Source organism: Asterias amurensis, chromosome 17, assembly GCF_032118995.1.
Source record: "Asterias amurensis chromosome 17, ASM3211899v1".
Classification (NCBI taxonomy): Eukaryota; Metazoa; Echinodermata; class Asteroidea; order Forcipulatida; family Asteriidae; genus Asterias; species Asterias amurensis.
The window spans coordinates 8,939,866-8,955,454 of NC_092664.1; the positions used below are offsets into that span (position 1 = coordinate 8,939,866).

General features: G+C 36.7%; 1 protein-coding gene across 1 annotated transcript in view; it reads left to right on the top strand.

The window, feature by feature from the left end:
* LOC139949441 (gamma-aminobutyric acid type B receptor subunit 1-like) overlaps positions 1 to 15,589 on the top strand; it is a 68,412-nt gene that overhangs the window by 20,666 nt on the left and 32,157 nt on the right. Inside the window, exons 4-5 of the mRNA XM_071947770.1 lie at positions 5,205 to 5,345; positions 5,951 to 6,118. Coding sequence (XP_071803871.1) covers positions 5,205 to 5,345; positions 5,951 to 6,118 — 309 coding nt within the window. The remainder of the gene's footprint in view (positions 1 to 5,204; positions 5,346 to 5,950; positions 6,119 to 15,589) is intronic.

Sequence of the window (15,589 nt, forward strand, 5' to 3'; positions counted from 1 at the left end):
CTCCATGCTTACCATGCTAGACTAGACCACTGAGATTGCCCAGTAGCTAAAGGCAGTTTCTGAACTTTTTTGTTCAACCTTCAGTAATCATAATTCACGTTAAGAAGCTTTTGAAATTGTTCTTTGCACGATATTGTTAAGCTTGGGCCACTTGGTAATGCAGAATAGAGCTAAAAATAAGGGCCATAGTGTGTTTTCCCCCCCAAAAAGACACAATGAAACTCACGTGTGGCAGTTTCAGCTGACACCAGCGTGTATGTCCACACGCTGAGAAAACAGCAAAAAGCTTTCACTGTGCTTTCACAAGATATCAAATTCATCCATGTTTAGCAAGGAGATACCCCCCCCAACCGCATCTCTGGCCACACCATATCCTTCTTAGAAAGTCCTTTCTCCAATTGTACAGCATCCGCAGCTGCAGTGTTTCTCACCAAGTTACATAAGTGTTTATGGTCATAAATTGTTGGCTTATTTACCAATCTATGACCCTACCTTTAAGTGATCGTTTGAACTCTTTTAAATTGCGTTTATTACTTGATTTTTAAAGAGTCGCATACACTTGATCTCCTTGCTGCCGCTTCCCAGGTTGTATCAATAACTTTGGGGGTAATCACTTGCTACACGGCAGCAAACAGTTAAAGATAATTGTCTTCTAATGGGCATCCTTGAAGAAAGATATTGACTACTAGGGAGACCACCAACGTAAGACTAGATTGCTCAGTTGGTAGAGCCTGGTACGTTAATCCGGAGGTAGTTGTACGTGTATGGTGAAAGTCCTGCTCCAGTAAAAATTATCTTTGTTAAAACCCAAACTTTTCATCTTGTTAACATTAAAGGCATTGGACACTATTGGAAATTGTCAAAGACTAGCCTTCACAGTTGGTGTATGTCAACATATGCATACAATAACAAACCTGTAAAAATTTGAGCTCAATCGGTCATCGAAAAAAACACCCTTGTCACACGAAGTTGTGTGCATTTAGATGATTGATTTTGAGACCTCAAGTTCTAAATCTGAGATCTCGAAATCAAATTCATGGAAAATTACTTCTTTCTCGAAAACTATGGCACTTCAGAGGGAGCCGTTTCTCACAATGTTTTATACCATCAACCTCTCCCCATTACTCGTCACCAAGTAAGGTTTTATGCGTATAACTATTTTGAGTAATTACCAATAGTGTCTACTGCCTTTAACTGTTGGCTCCCTTGTTCATAAATGTCCCTTAGGCAGAAAATTTATCTGAAGAATTGTCAGATATTATATAAACAGGCAGAAAAACAACTACAAACGGTACTTGATAATAGGCCTATATGACCTTTTCCATATACCCTTAGGATTTACATCTCACAGACATGAGTGCACTTTTCATGGATTATAGATGTCGTTTTTTTTAAAGGCACCGGACACTATTGGTAATTACTCAAATAGGGTTGAGCATAAAAACTTACTTGGTAACGAGCAATGAAGCGCATTGTGAGAAAAGGCTCCCTCGGAAGTAACCTAGAAAGTGGTAATTTCTCACTCAAATAATAAAAGGCTTCAGGCCTGAAACCGTTTGTACAACAAGAGTGGTTTTCTATAATTTTGCTCTTGCATTGAGTCCAAATTGGCGTAGGTTTTTTGTTGTTGTATGCATATGTTTGGATACACCAAGTGAGAATACTTGTCTTTGACAATAACCAAAGATGGCTTTAAAGTAACATTTGTTCAAGGCATTACCGTTAATGATGCTTTCAAAGAGTAAGAATACATTTGTTTGTAGTTCTAAGCACCATGTCATCAATAATTCAACTCTTTTTGTTTTGGATTAAACTTCATGAGCAAGACAAATGCTTTACGAGGATAGACAAACTGTCCATCTATTGTCTCAAGTAAGTAGGATTTGAAACTTTGCATGGTGGAGATAAGATATAGAAGAGTTTGCGGTAACACCATGTATTAACAATCTCTAAATGAGTTGGGGTGGTTCTGAAAAGAACCGTTGGGTTAACTCGACGTTTCGATCAGTATGCTCTGATCGTCTTCTGGAGAATGCTGGACTCTGATGCTGCATGCTGCTTAAGTACTAGGCGGTGGATCAGCGGTGATGCACGAAGGCGGGAAATGTAGGCGGGAAGTGAACTCGATGATGCGTGGTGAAACCTGTTGTGGAGCCTTGGGGGTTGTGTGGGGGGTGTGTGCTCACTAGTACACAACTGGGGGTCTCAAGTACACAACTGTTTTGCAAAGACAACTGGGGGCATAACTGATATATTGCTTTTACATGTCCACATTTTTTCTTACTGAAAAGTTTCCAAAAATAATTTTTATTATCTAAAGCTGCTGTAGGCTTTTAATACCAAAAGGTTTTTATTGACATTATTTTGTTTCATGAGTGATGTAATACCAAAAGTTTACATTCCCTTTAAAGGCAGTGGACACTATTGGTAATTACTCAAAATTATTCTTAGCATAAAACCTTATTTGGTAACAAGTAATGGGGAGAGGTTGATAGTATAATACACTGTAAAAAAATGGCTCCCTCTGAAGTGACGTAGTTTTCGAGAAAGAAGTAATTTTCCACGAATTTGATTTCGAAACGTCAAATTTAGAACTTGAGGTCTCGAAATCAAGCATCTGAAAGCACACACAGTTTCATGTAACACAAGTGTTTTTTCTTTCATTATTATCTCGTCACTTTGACGACCGATTGAGCCCAAATTTTTACAGGTTTGTTATATTATGTATATGTTGAGATACACCAAGTGAGAAGACAGGTCTTTGACAATTACCAATAGTGTCCAGTGTCTTTAATAAAGTGATCATTCAAAGTTACCAGTCCTTGCCTTTAATGCCACAGTAAAGACATCAATATTTACCCTAATGCAGCTGTTTACCCTGTATGAAGAGCCCTTAGAACTGTCCATACATCCTTGACATCATCATCCTTAACATTGTCAATTTGACAGAGAGATGAGCGCACGGTTCATTTGATCGTAAGAGAAAGGATCACTCTCTGTGAGTGAAGTTGTATCTCCATTTTACTTTAGGTTCAGGTTCAGGTTTAGGTTTATTTCCATACCATTTGCACATGTACGATGTAAGGGAAAACTAATTATAGAACTTAATAACAGTATAGGGAGGTCGGAGACAGGAAGCCTAGGCTTATACAGGGTCTGGTCTCTTCAAAAAGAACACATGTATACATAATAAGTTACAATCATGAGTTTTGAAAATGGATAAATAAGCAATATATTCAATATGTGGTTTATTTTTCTGAATAATTTAATTTCATTAAGTCAAGAAATTAAATTTAAAAGAAAAAACACCATCTATAACTTTACAATTTTATTAATATTGAGTCATATGTCAATTTAAGTAAAAGTTCATAAAGCTCCTAGTTATCGTTAACTATATTAAGAAGAAGTTGCTTTTTTTAGTACTTCTTACAAATTCTAATTGAAGTTAATGGGCACGAAGATTGAGTTTTAATCCAAAGGAGAGGTCCCTGTCATAACTTTACTTAGATGAATTTACTTCTGACGCCCTAGTGTTGTATGTATGACAATGGTTAGACAATGGAAGACGGGAGTATTACAAACCAACACACAGTGGGCCAGGTCACGGTCAAACTGCGCCAAAATAGGCAACTGGTGATTGTTTCAAAAATCAGTACTTCCATTTTGTTATTGTTCTTAATAGCCCAGGGGTATGTTAAAAGAAAGAATTAATGAAAAAAATCTCTTCAAAATTCGGGTTATGACTTAATTTAGACACAAAATGGTAAAAAAGTGCGGCAAAACCGTTGAACTTAATGGGTATTTTAACTTGCTGCCCTGAACAACTCATAAAAGATAATGCCATGCAAACTGTGTCAATGGTTGTTTATAGTCTATATTTCATGAAAATTAAATTAATTATCAGTTTAATTTTTGTTTGCTGTTTGAAAAGGTCTGATAAATCCCATAAAATGCCTCCTAATTTTCATTCATTTCAATCAGAGACATAGGAAATATAAAATGCCGCCGATTGCCCCTTTAATTCTAACTTTTTTCAGTAGCCTGAACCTTCAGGAACAGTCTAAAACCAAATTTGGTTACGACTTTTTGCGACTTCGGAAATTATTCAATTTTGAAGTTGTATACCCCTATGAGAAACGCCTGTTTTTGACTCAACCACCTGTAACGACTCATGCGTGTGTCAGCGGTCACATTTCTCAAGCATCAAAGAAAGACCACCATTTACGAGTACCGCTTTTAGAAACCCTTATGAAAACACACTTTGCATTGCAAATATTTGTTCACAAACTGTTTCTTTGATATGCCTAGGTTTAATTTAAGAAAAAAATGAACAAAACGCATAATATGTTTAAATATAATTTTCATCAAAAATATGTTGAGATGTAACTTTGGCGCACTTTGATTCAACTCTGGCCCACTGTGGAACAGCATGTGCAAACAGCGAACCCCTCGTCAGGGTTTTAAAAGTACATGGAGTAAAACCACAGTGAGTTCAAGGCACTGGACACTATTGGTAATTACTCAAAATAATTACTCACAAAAGCTTACTTGGTAACTAGCTGTTGATGGTATAAAACACTGTGACAAACGGTTCCATCTGAGGTAATGTATTTTTTTTAGAAAGAGGTAATTTCTCACTCATAATAGAAAGACTTCAGCTGAAGCTTTTTTTATGCTTCCGAAAGCACACAAAGTTTTGCAACAAGGGTGTATTTTTCTTCCATTTTCTTGCAACTTTGATGACCAATTGAGTCCAAATTTCCTCAAGTTTGTTATTTTATGCAGAAGTTGGGATACAACAAGTGAGAATACTGGTCTTCGACAATTACCAAACGTGTTCGTGCCTTATGCATAAAATAACAAACCTGTGAAAATTTGAACTCAATTGGTCGTCAAAGTAGCGAGAGCAAAGTAGCTGTCGCACAAGTTGTGTGCTTCAGATGTCAGATGCTAATGTCAGTTCAAATATTTTAGTGAGAATTTACTTCTTTTTCAAAAACTATGTTACTTCAGAGGGAGTCGTTTCTCACGTTTTATACTATCAAAAGCTCCCCATTACTTGTTACCAAGTAAGCTTCTATGCTAACAATTATTTTGAGTAATTACCAATAGTGTCCATTGCTATAGATATTTATTTCATAAATTTTTTCAAATGCAAAAACAATTCATTGAGACTATAATAGAATGACTTGTTTTCCTTTCAGTGCAATGGAGGCAAGGCTACCGATGTGATGTATAGAGAGTTATTTAACAGATCCACCATTAAGATGATGATATTGGGAGGTGGATGCTCCGTAGCTACTGAACCCACTGCACAAGCTTCACATCATTGGAACCTCATACAGGTGATACAACATAACAAGATATGAATATTCATTAGATTAAAGTCACATGGAAATAGTTTTTTTCTTCAAACATTAGAGTATATGTTTCTGAACAATAACATAAATGTTTGAGTAATTGTTTTTAACGATTTATATGTTTAAAAAAATTAAGTTGTGTGGGGGTGACTCCGCCTACCCCTTTTGTTGCCTCGATCGAACATCGAACACACGTACGTGCAAGTACATTCAAGTCCTAGTCGTGAGTTTGTACGTTTTGAAAAAGGTTTTTCCTGCATGCTTCCGGCAATGTCCACCAGGTATTACTGCTGGATGCAGCAAAACAACTACAGATGGGGTCATCAGTGTGCAAGTCTTTTCCAGCGCTGTGCAGCAAACACTTTGCTTCGAGAATCTGGAATACACTACACATTTTTACAGGAAGAGAAAAGTTCTTTTCTAAAACTTGAACCCACCCTCTGCTGCTGACAACACATGAGCTTACGTCCAGTGAAGTTGAACGCTCAGCCAGGCATGCCTGCTTTCAATTGAATTCAGTTGCATTGGTTTCTTTGATTAGTAGCTTTGAAATAAATACTATTTTTATCTAATATTTTTTTATTTCATAGGTATCGATAGCAGCTTCGCCATCTCTGTCCAATCGTGTTCTTTTCCCGCGCTCATTCCGTCTCCTACCTCCAGAGACCATGTTCAATGTGGCCAAGTTTGCACTCTTTATGGAGTTCAACTGGACCAAGGTAGCCACACTGCACCAGTTCTATCCGTTGTTCTCTCAGGTAAGTCATATTTTATTGTGCGAATAGGAGACTTTTCAACGCCAGGTGGCAGCAGACTTATTGGGTAAATTTCCATTGTTTACGTAGTTCTGAACATGCGCATAATTCTGAGAACAATGGATTTACCTGGTAAGTCTGCTGCCACCTAACGTCCCAGAAAGTCTCCTATTGACTAAAGCTGTGTTCCCATTGGACTTTTAATATTTTTTTTTAAGTATCCAGGTTTTTCCGAAGATTGACAAAATTAAATCCAATGGGGACGCATGGTAAACTGCCCTCCCTGCCAACTAAACTGCAATCGTGATGTAAAACTAACACTGAAAGAGGATGCGAAAGACTTTCGCGCAACCATCAACGTATCAGGGCCGCTAAAATGTCTGATGGGAACAGCTATGCGCTGTTAAACTACCAAGAACGCTGTAAAATGTTAAGTATAGTCTCTTGAAGGCTAAAAAGCTACAAATGCTGTTAGTCTTCAAGAAATGCTCTGCAAGGGCAAAAATATCAGCCCATCAAGTATTTATTCGCATTTAGGTCCCTTTGGCTTTTTTAAAAGCAGTTCTCAGTCATTTATTGTTTCCTGAATTTCTTTTCAAAATATGCATTAATACACTGTTGCTATGCTGAAACCCATATAATTATTCCAGTCGTTTTATGGCTCATTTAATCAACTAATGGCCCATTAATCTTAAATAGTGGCTTTTTGAACAATTTAAAAGCTTGTCATTTTGAAATATGCTGCTTTAACTCACAAGGAATGAAAATCAAAATAAAAAAAATAAGGAATCGCTATTTGTCCCTGCCAACAAATATCAGGGACGCTAAAAAGTCCATTTGGGAACTGTGGGCTCCATGCTGAAACCTACCAATTACGCTGTAAAAAGTATAAAAATAATAATGATAATAATAATAATAATAATAATAATAATAATAATAATAATAATAATAATAATAATAATAATAATAATAATAATAATAATAATAATAATAATAATGACAACGACAACGACAACGACAACGACAACGACAACGACAACGACAACGACAACGACAACGACAACGACAACGACAACGACAACGACAACGACAACGACAACGACAACGACAACGACAACGACAACGACAACGACAACGACAACGACAACGACAACGACAACGACAATGACAACGACAACAACAATAATAATAATGTTTATACTCATGTCTCTACCAACAAAGTACTGAAGGCGCCTAGTATACAGTTATACAGAAAGATAGGTTATTGAAGGTTTCAATTCTGAGACCCAATTTTAGTATAGTCTATTATGGCTAAACAAATTATAAAAGACTTTAGCCTTCAAGAAAGACTCTGCTAGGGCTGAAAATTAAAAATTTATTTGCATTTATAGGTCCCTTTGGCTTTTAAGCAGTTCTCAACAGCCACTTATTACATCCTGAATTTATTTTCAAGATATGCATTAATACACTGGCATGCCAAAACCCCATATATTCCCTTCGTTTTATGGCTCATTTTGTATCAACTAATGGCCCATAGTGGCTTTTAAAAAAGTTACGAAGTAATCATCTTGAGTTTGCCGCTTTAATTTACAAGGAATGAAATAAAACCAAGAGATAAGGAATGGCTTTTCATCTTAAGTGAGCAACGATTTAATGGGTTGGACTGTTGCAGCGGTAACTATGATTGATACCTAATTGTGATGTAGTCTCTTAAGTTTTCTTGCGCAAAAAAATTGCTGTTATAAAATCCTGTACTTCTGTACAATATTCTCCACAATATTAAAGGCATGGACACCTTTGATAGAGTATCTCAACATACGCATAAAATAACAAACCTGTGAAAATTTGAGCTCTGTTGGTTGTCGAAGTTGCGAGAGAAAAATGAAAGAAAAAAACATCCTCATCGCACAAGTTGTGTGTTTTCAGATGTTTGATTTCAAGACCTCGGCCTCAGCCGAGGTCTTGAAATCAATTGAAACATTTTAGTGAGAAGTTACTTTTTTTCTCAAAAACTACGTTCTCAGAGGGAGCCAGTTCTAAACTACCAACAACTCTCCATTGCTTGTTACCAAATAAGTTTATAATAATTATAGTTTATTACACAATTATTTGTAGTAACTACAAATAGTGTCCAGTGCATTTTAGGATAAATGAAAACTGAATTCATAAATACCTAAGACAGTTTATCCAATCTGATTGGTCGAGAGGGCATCACGTGGGGGTGTTTAAACGAATCATGATATAACACCAGTAAAAAGTGTTTAAACATGGGCGTGACACGCAAGCTTGAACCTGTGCTTTTTCTTCATTTTATTCTTTCTTATATAGCGCATATCACATTGAGGTGCACGGTCATTCGTGTCAAATCATCCACTGGGTTAAACCCTACCCTCTTTAAATTTGCTCAAATTTGGTTTATGGGGTAATCTTGGCTCAACAAGCTCAAATTTAAGCTCCATCTGACAAGTGGTTTTCGTGTTATGGCATGCTCTTTCTCATTATTTTCGGTCAAAATGTGCCTGACGGCCTATATTCAAATGACCATAATTGGTGTCTTCGGAAAGGAAATTGAATAAGCTTTCCATATCTGCCATTACTTTTTTTGTAGGAACTTGTTTATCTTTGATAACATTTTGACCTTGAATTTGACCTTGTAGAGCATGTGATCTGGAGATGATCTTTGATGAAAATTACCCCCATATGTTTTCTCCACAATATCAAAATTTTTTTAAATACAATATATTTGGCCAACTTGACTTTTCCTACGCAAAGTACTTACGTAGATTACATAGGCTACACGACATACGTTACATACATGTACATACGTGTGTATACCAAGCAAGGCCTATGTAATACAAGCAAAATCATGTTATACATACGTATGTTGGAAATGAATTGATTCATAAATATACCAAGCTGAAGTAAATATGATCAAGGAATAATGGGTCATTCTGTCCAATTCATACAAGACCTACCACATCGACCTTCCCCATTTGATAATCCATAATCTTTTGAAAGGTTGTCCGAGAATTATCAGGAATAGTAATTAAGGGCCAAGCATTTTCTATCACGAACACATGTCAAGATTATTGAGTTGACGTTTGTATATAACTGAGTATTGTTAAGTTAGAAAACAGTAATAAAACCTCATTCAGTAATCATCATAATTGTGACGTTCTTGCGCATACAAATTCTAAATCTGAGATCTCGAAATCAAATTTGTGGAGAATTACTTCTTTCTCAAAAACTACGTCACTTCAGAGGGAGCTGTTTCTCACAATGTTTTATACTATCAACCTCTCCCCATTACTCGTTACCAAGTGAGGTTTTATGCTAATAATTATTTTTGAGTTATTACCAATAGTGTCCACTGCCTTTAAAAAGAATATTAAAATATTTAAACCAGCTCAACAAAATGGAATCTATGAGTCTGCTGGTAAAATATAAGAACTATAAAAAAATAGGGACAACATACCTAAAGGAATTTTACAGAATTACGTAAGAAAAGAAATTTTCTAAGATCACAGATTTATGTAAAAGTAACATAGTCTAAGGATGATGATAGTAGAAAACATCCCTTGAAATATTTCTGTCTGAAATGTTACATTTGATGAGTAATACATTACAGTAATTTCCCATTTGGAGTTCATCGCTCAGTGAGCATTTAATTCCTTATTTTTTTTTTAAATCGATGTCATGCAAAAATGTGTACTCGGTTTTTCGCTATTTTTCTCCTGACCAAGATGGCCGATCGATATCAAACTTCTACAGGTTTGTCAGTTTATGTACAATAAAATGTTGGATTACATAAATTGCTGACACTGCCTGCAACTGTTTTGTCAGCAAAAAAACAATTAAGTAATGTTCCTTTAAAACCGTTGGTCTACTGTATACTATTTCACCAACATACATTCTTAATTAAAGGGAAGGTACACTATTATATTGGTAATTGTAAAAGACCAGTGTTCTCACTTGGTGTATCTCTAAATATGCATAAAATAACAACCCTGTGAAAGTTTGAGCTCAATCGGTCATCGAAGTTGGGAGAAAATGATGAAAGAAAAGCAACCTTGTTGGACGAATTTGTGTGCTTTAAGATAGGAATAAAAGACTTCTATTTTTATTATTTTAATGAGAAACTACCTATTTTTCAAAAAATACATTACTACATTACTTCAGAGGGAGTCGTTTTCCACAATGTTTTATACTATCAACAGCTCTTCAATACTAGTTACCAAGTCAGTTTTTAAAATAATATTTGTTTTGAGTAATTACCAAACGTGTACCTTCCCTTTAAGCCAATTAATAACAACATTAAAAATTAAAAGGGTAAAAAATCATAAAGAACAATTTAAAATGATAGAATAACTGTCGTCCGATATGAAGCATTCGTGCCATGAAAAAGGGGTAATCAAAAACAAGCAAAAGTGGGAGATAGATGGTCAACCTCCAACATTCAAATGACATATGCACTTCTACTCTTTTACCTTGATTTTGTCGCCAGAAGCGTGTCACGATTCTCCTTTCAGAATTAATAAATGCAACCATCATGACTACGGTTATAACACAAAGAATGGTATAGATTTTCACCAAGTTAAACAAGGGAAACCTCTAGAGAAATTAAAATAGGCTGCGATGTAGGCTGGACCCAACCTTACAAGTAATCAATTTAGGGGGTGGGGGAATTGACCTTCTGTCTTTTCTTTCAAAACCTTAGAAAGGCGTTTCCCGACCAACATAAACAAGAAATGGGTCTATTTGACACTCAGTCAATTTCATTTGAAAGTTAATGTTGCAATCGATCACAGGGCAGTAGTTCAGCATTCACTTACTGGTCAAATACAGTCATTCAAATTAAAAGCCACTCAGCAAGAGGCTGGTCAAACACTCAATGTCATCAATTGTATGTAGGTAGTAGACATGCAACTGAACATCATGCCTGTTGTTTTTTATGCCTTTTTATGCCTTTTTTATTTTAAGGAATGGTCTAGTCTTGCACTAAGTCAAACAATGGAAACCTCTAGAGAAACAAAAAAAGCTGCGAAGTATGGTGGACTCGATCTTTATTTGCAAATTATTGATTCAGGGTTGGGGGGGGGGTCTTCTTTATTTTCCTTCAAAACCTTAGAAAGGGTTTTCCCGGCCAGTGTCAATAAGAAACGGTTCAATTTGACACATGTCTCAGCCAATTTCAATTGAAAAAATGATAATACAAATAATAATAACAGGTATTCATAAATACCTCAGACAGTTTCACTATTCCTATTGGTGGAGAGCGCGTCACGTTAGTGTGTATAAACCTTTGTTTATAACAAGTTAAAAGTGTTGAAACATGGGCGTGACACGCGAGCTTGCACCTGTGTTTTTAAGACAGTTTCTTCATTCCTATTGGTCGAGAGCAACGGCTGAAACAGTTGTGCCCATCACGCGCGACGCGCGCAGCATTCCCTTATAAGGAGTTGTTAACTCGAGGGCCTTGACTTGGCCTTACCATTTCATAGCTGGAGGGGTGTTGTGTTGAAAAGTCATTGAACAATTATAATTTTTGCATTTATTTTACTTTTTGACCAAAAAGTGTTGATGTTTCTTGACCCAAAAGGTATTTATGAATGGGAATCAAAGTGTGTTGAATCGGTTTTCAACTAGTGATTTAAACCCGCCGAGGCCTGGTTCTTGATAATTTACCTTGACTTCGTCTCGGAAAAGTCATCAAGAACCAGGCCTCGTTAGGATTAAACCACTAGTTGAAAACCTCTTCACCACACTTTGATTCCCTTACTTAGAAACGCTCCCCATAGAAAACTGTATCACGGCTTTTACAAAGAACTGAAAAAGCACAACAAACAAATAAATTTATCTGAAAGGTGTATACACAATGTTTCGATAGAATGAGGAAAGCTTAAACAGGGAAGACATGTGTTTTCAGCCGTTTTTTTTTAAAATTAGTCAGTGGACATAGCAGCTTTATTGAAACAAGGGATGTTGTTCTATTCTGTTGTTGGATTTGCTACGGGTTCTAGGAATGGTTAGCAAAAATGGGTCTCGAGAAGAGGGAAGATTAGGGGGGTGAGACGGGTTATAAAAAGTAAAGTAATCCTTGATATATGTTGGCGTCTGGTCATGGAAGGCTTTAAAAACAAACAAGGAACGCTTTGTTGCATCGGTCAAAAGGCAGTAGTTTAGCATTCACTTACATGTTAAATAAGGTCATTCAATTTTAAAGCCACTCAGCAAGAGACTGGTCAAACACTTGTCATCAATTGTGTGTAGGTAGTTGACATTCGACTGTAAATCATGCCTGTTTTTTATATATATATATTTTTTACAAGGAATGGTCTAGATTTGCACTAAGTCAAAAAATGGAAACCTCTAGAGAAAAAATAGGCTGTGATGTATACTAGACTCAATCTTACAAATTATCGATGGGTTGGAGAGGGGGGAGGGGAAAGGGGGGGCTTCTTTCTTTACCTTCGAAACTTAAAAAAGGGGTTCCCGACCAATGTCAACAAGAAATGGTTCTATTTGACACTCATCTCAGTCAATTTCATTTGAAAATGAATGCTTTGTTGCATCGATCATAAGGCAGTGGTTCAGCATTCACTTACTGGTCAAATAAGGTAATTCAAATTAAAAACCAGCCCGTGATGAGGCTGGCCAAACACTCAATGTCATCAATTGTATGTAGGTAGTAGACATGCAACTGAACATCATGCCTGTTGTTTTTTATGCCTTTAAAAAAAATTTTTTTTATCAAGGAATGGTCTAGAGTTGCACTAGGTCAAATAGTGGAAACCTCTGGAGAAAAAATAGGCTGCAGCTAGACTATACGCTGGACTCAATCTTCTAATCTATTTGTCGGAGTGGAGGGTGGGGGCTTCTTTCTTTTCCTTCAAACTTTAAAAAAGGACTTTCCCAGCCCCCTTTAATTTACCACCCGCCTCAGTCAATTTCATTTGAAAATGAACGCCCCCGTTGCATTCGTCAAAAGGAGTAATTAAATTTTAGTAGTTCAGTCAGAAGTCAATCACTGGTCAAATAGGATAATTCAAATTAAAAGACCAGCAGCAAGAGGCTGGTCAACCACCTAAATGTCATCAATTGTGTATGTAGTCTTGAAGGTCCATAAATGAGAAAGCCCGACTAAAAATAGTAAAACAGAGCTGAATAAGAAGAGCAATCCCCTGTTCAAAGGAACAAAATTCAATGTAATTACAAATAAAGAGAACTAATCTAATCAAACTAGAAACGTGTAACCTTGAAAGAGTGTTAATTAAATTTACTTTTTTCGGGGGGGGGGGGGGGGGGGAGGGGGCTAAAATCGACCGGCCCAGCAGTAGTAGGCGTATGTACTGTAAATATCAACCAACCTTCTCTTTTCGATAAGTGCACTGGGTTCTTTTATGTGCTTACAAAAAACACACAGGACCAAACAGTTTTGATCCCATCTGAAGGATGAAAAGTGTCTTGCTAAGGGACACAAGTGTCATGGCTGGGGATTCGAACCCATACTCTGCTGATCAGAAGCAGCATAGCTTCAGGAAATTACTAAGGGAATCAAAGTGTGTTGAATCGGTTTTCAACTAGTGGGTTAATCCCAAGGAGGCCCGGTTCTTGATAACTTTACCGAGACGAAGTCGATGTAAATTATCAAGTACCAGGCCTCGGCGGGTTTAAACCACTAGTTGAAAACCGATTCAACACACTTTGATTCCCATTTATAAATACCTTTTCGGTCAAAAACATCAACACTTTTTGGTCAAAAAGTAAAAAAATTATAATTGTTCAATGATTTCTTTCAACACAACATCCCTCCAGCTATGAAATGGTAAAGCCCTCCGCCGCCCTCGGGTAAAAAACTCCTTATAAGGGAATGCTGTGCGCGTTTCCCGTGTCGCGTGATGTGGCAAACTTGTTTCAGCCGTTGCTCTCGACCAATAGGAATGAAGAAATTAATTATTTTATAAGAACAGTTGCAAGCTCGCGTGTCACGCCCATGTTTCAACACTTTTTACTGGTCATAAACAAAGGTTTATACACACTCACGTGATGCGCTCTCCACCAATAGGAATAGCGAAACTGTCTGAGGTATTTATGAATGTATGTTAAAGCGCCTTGAGTGCCACTAAGCTACGAATTTGCATGCTATAAAGCCACTATTACTATCTCTGCTCATTTCACCCCATTCCTAACATCTTAATTGAAGGCCCCTAATTAATTGTACTCAGCAGCATGTCTTTTTGACTCACCAATGACGTTTCTGAAACGTCATTGAAATTAGAAAATGGATTCATTCATCCGTTTATTGCCATGACATTGGATTCCTGTATCAATTAATAATGCCATGAAATTAGGAAATGGATTCAGAAATCCATTAATTACCATGAAATTAGGATATCAATTGATTACCATGAAATTAGGAAATGCCTTTACATTGCCATGAAATTGGGAAATAGTTTAGTATATCGATAAATTGCCATGAAATTAGGAAATGGATTCAGAAATCCATTTATTACCATGAAATTAGGGAAATAGTTTCCCATATCCATTCCCAACAACTTATATAGTTTTCATGGTCATTGAAGATAAACTAAAATATATGATGAAACAAAATCTCCCCCACGTAAAACTCCATCAGGTTGGGACCATTGGTCCCGGAATTTGAGTTACGCGCAAGACTTGCACAGTCTATTGCCATAAACTAGGATTTAGCATATAACCATTAAAGGAACACGTTGCCTTGAATCGGACGAGTTGGTCGATAACTGAGCGTTTGTAACCGTTTTTTATAAAATGCATATGGTTGGATAGATATTTTAAAAGTAGAATACAATTATCCACACAAGTTTGTCTCGAAATTGCGTGGTTTTCCTTTTACAGCGCGAACTTACACGGTTGGCCATTTATGGGGGTCAAAAATTTGACTCCCATAAATGGCCGCCCGTGTTAGTCGACGAGGTAAAAGGAAAACCGTGCAATTTCGAGGCATGTTTGTGTGGATCATTGTATTCTACTTTTTCAACATCTTTCTACCCATGTGCATTTTATAAAAAACAGTTACAAATGCTTTTCAAAGACCAACTCGTCCGATCCAAGGCAACGTGTTCCTTTAATTACTCTTCTTCACGATCTGTCATCTGAAAGCAAGGTCAATAGGCCTTAAGCCCCTTTCACACAAGAGAAATTTAGCAAGGGTCCCTCGCTAAATTGAAACATGGTTGTAAAATGTTACAAAACGTACCTCATGTGAATTGGACAACAATTTGTTTTCATCTTCTCTTGCAAAATCTTGTCAAACATTTCTACATTTTACAACCATGCTAAAAATTAAGCAAGGGACCCCAGTCAAATTGCTGTTGTGTGAATAGCACTTTAGCCTGATTGGTTTATGATTGGTTAAGTGTAATGCAAAATGCGTACAAGAAGTCTAAGGCCTTGCGTGCGATCGTCCTGGACTAATTGGATGTGGATTTGTAT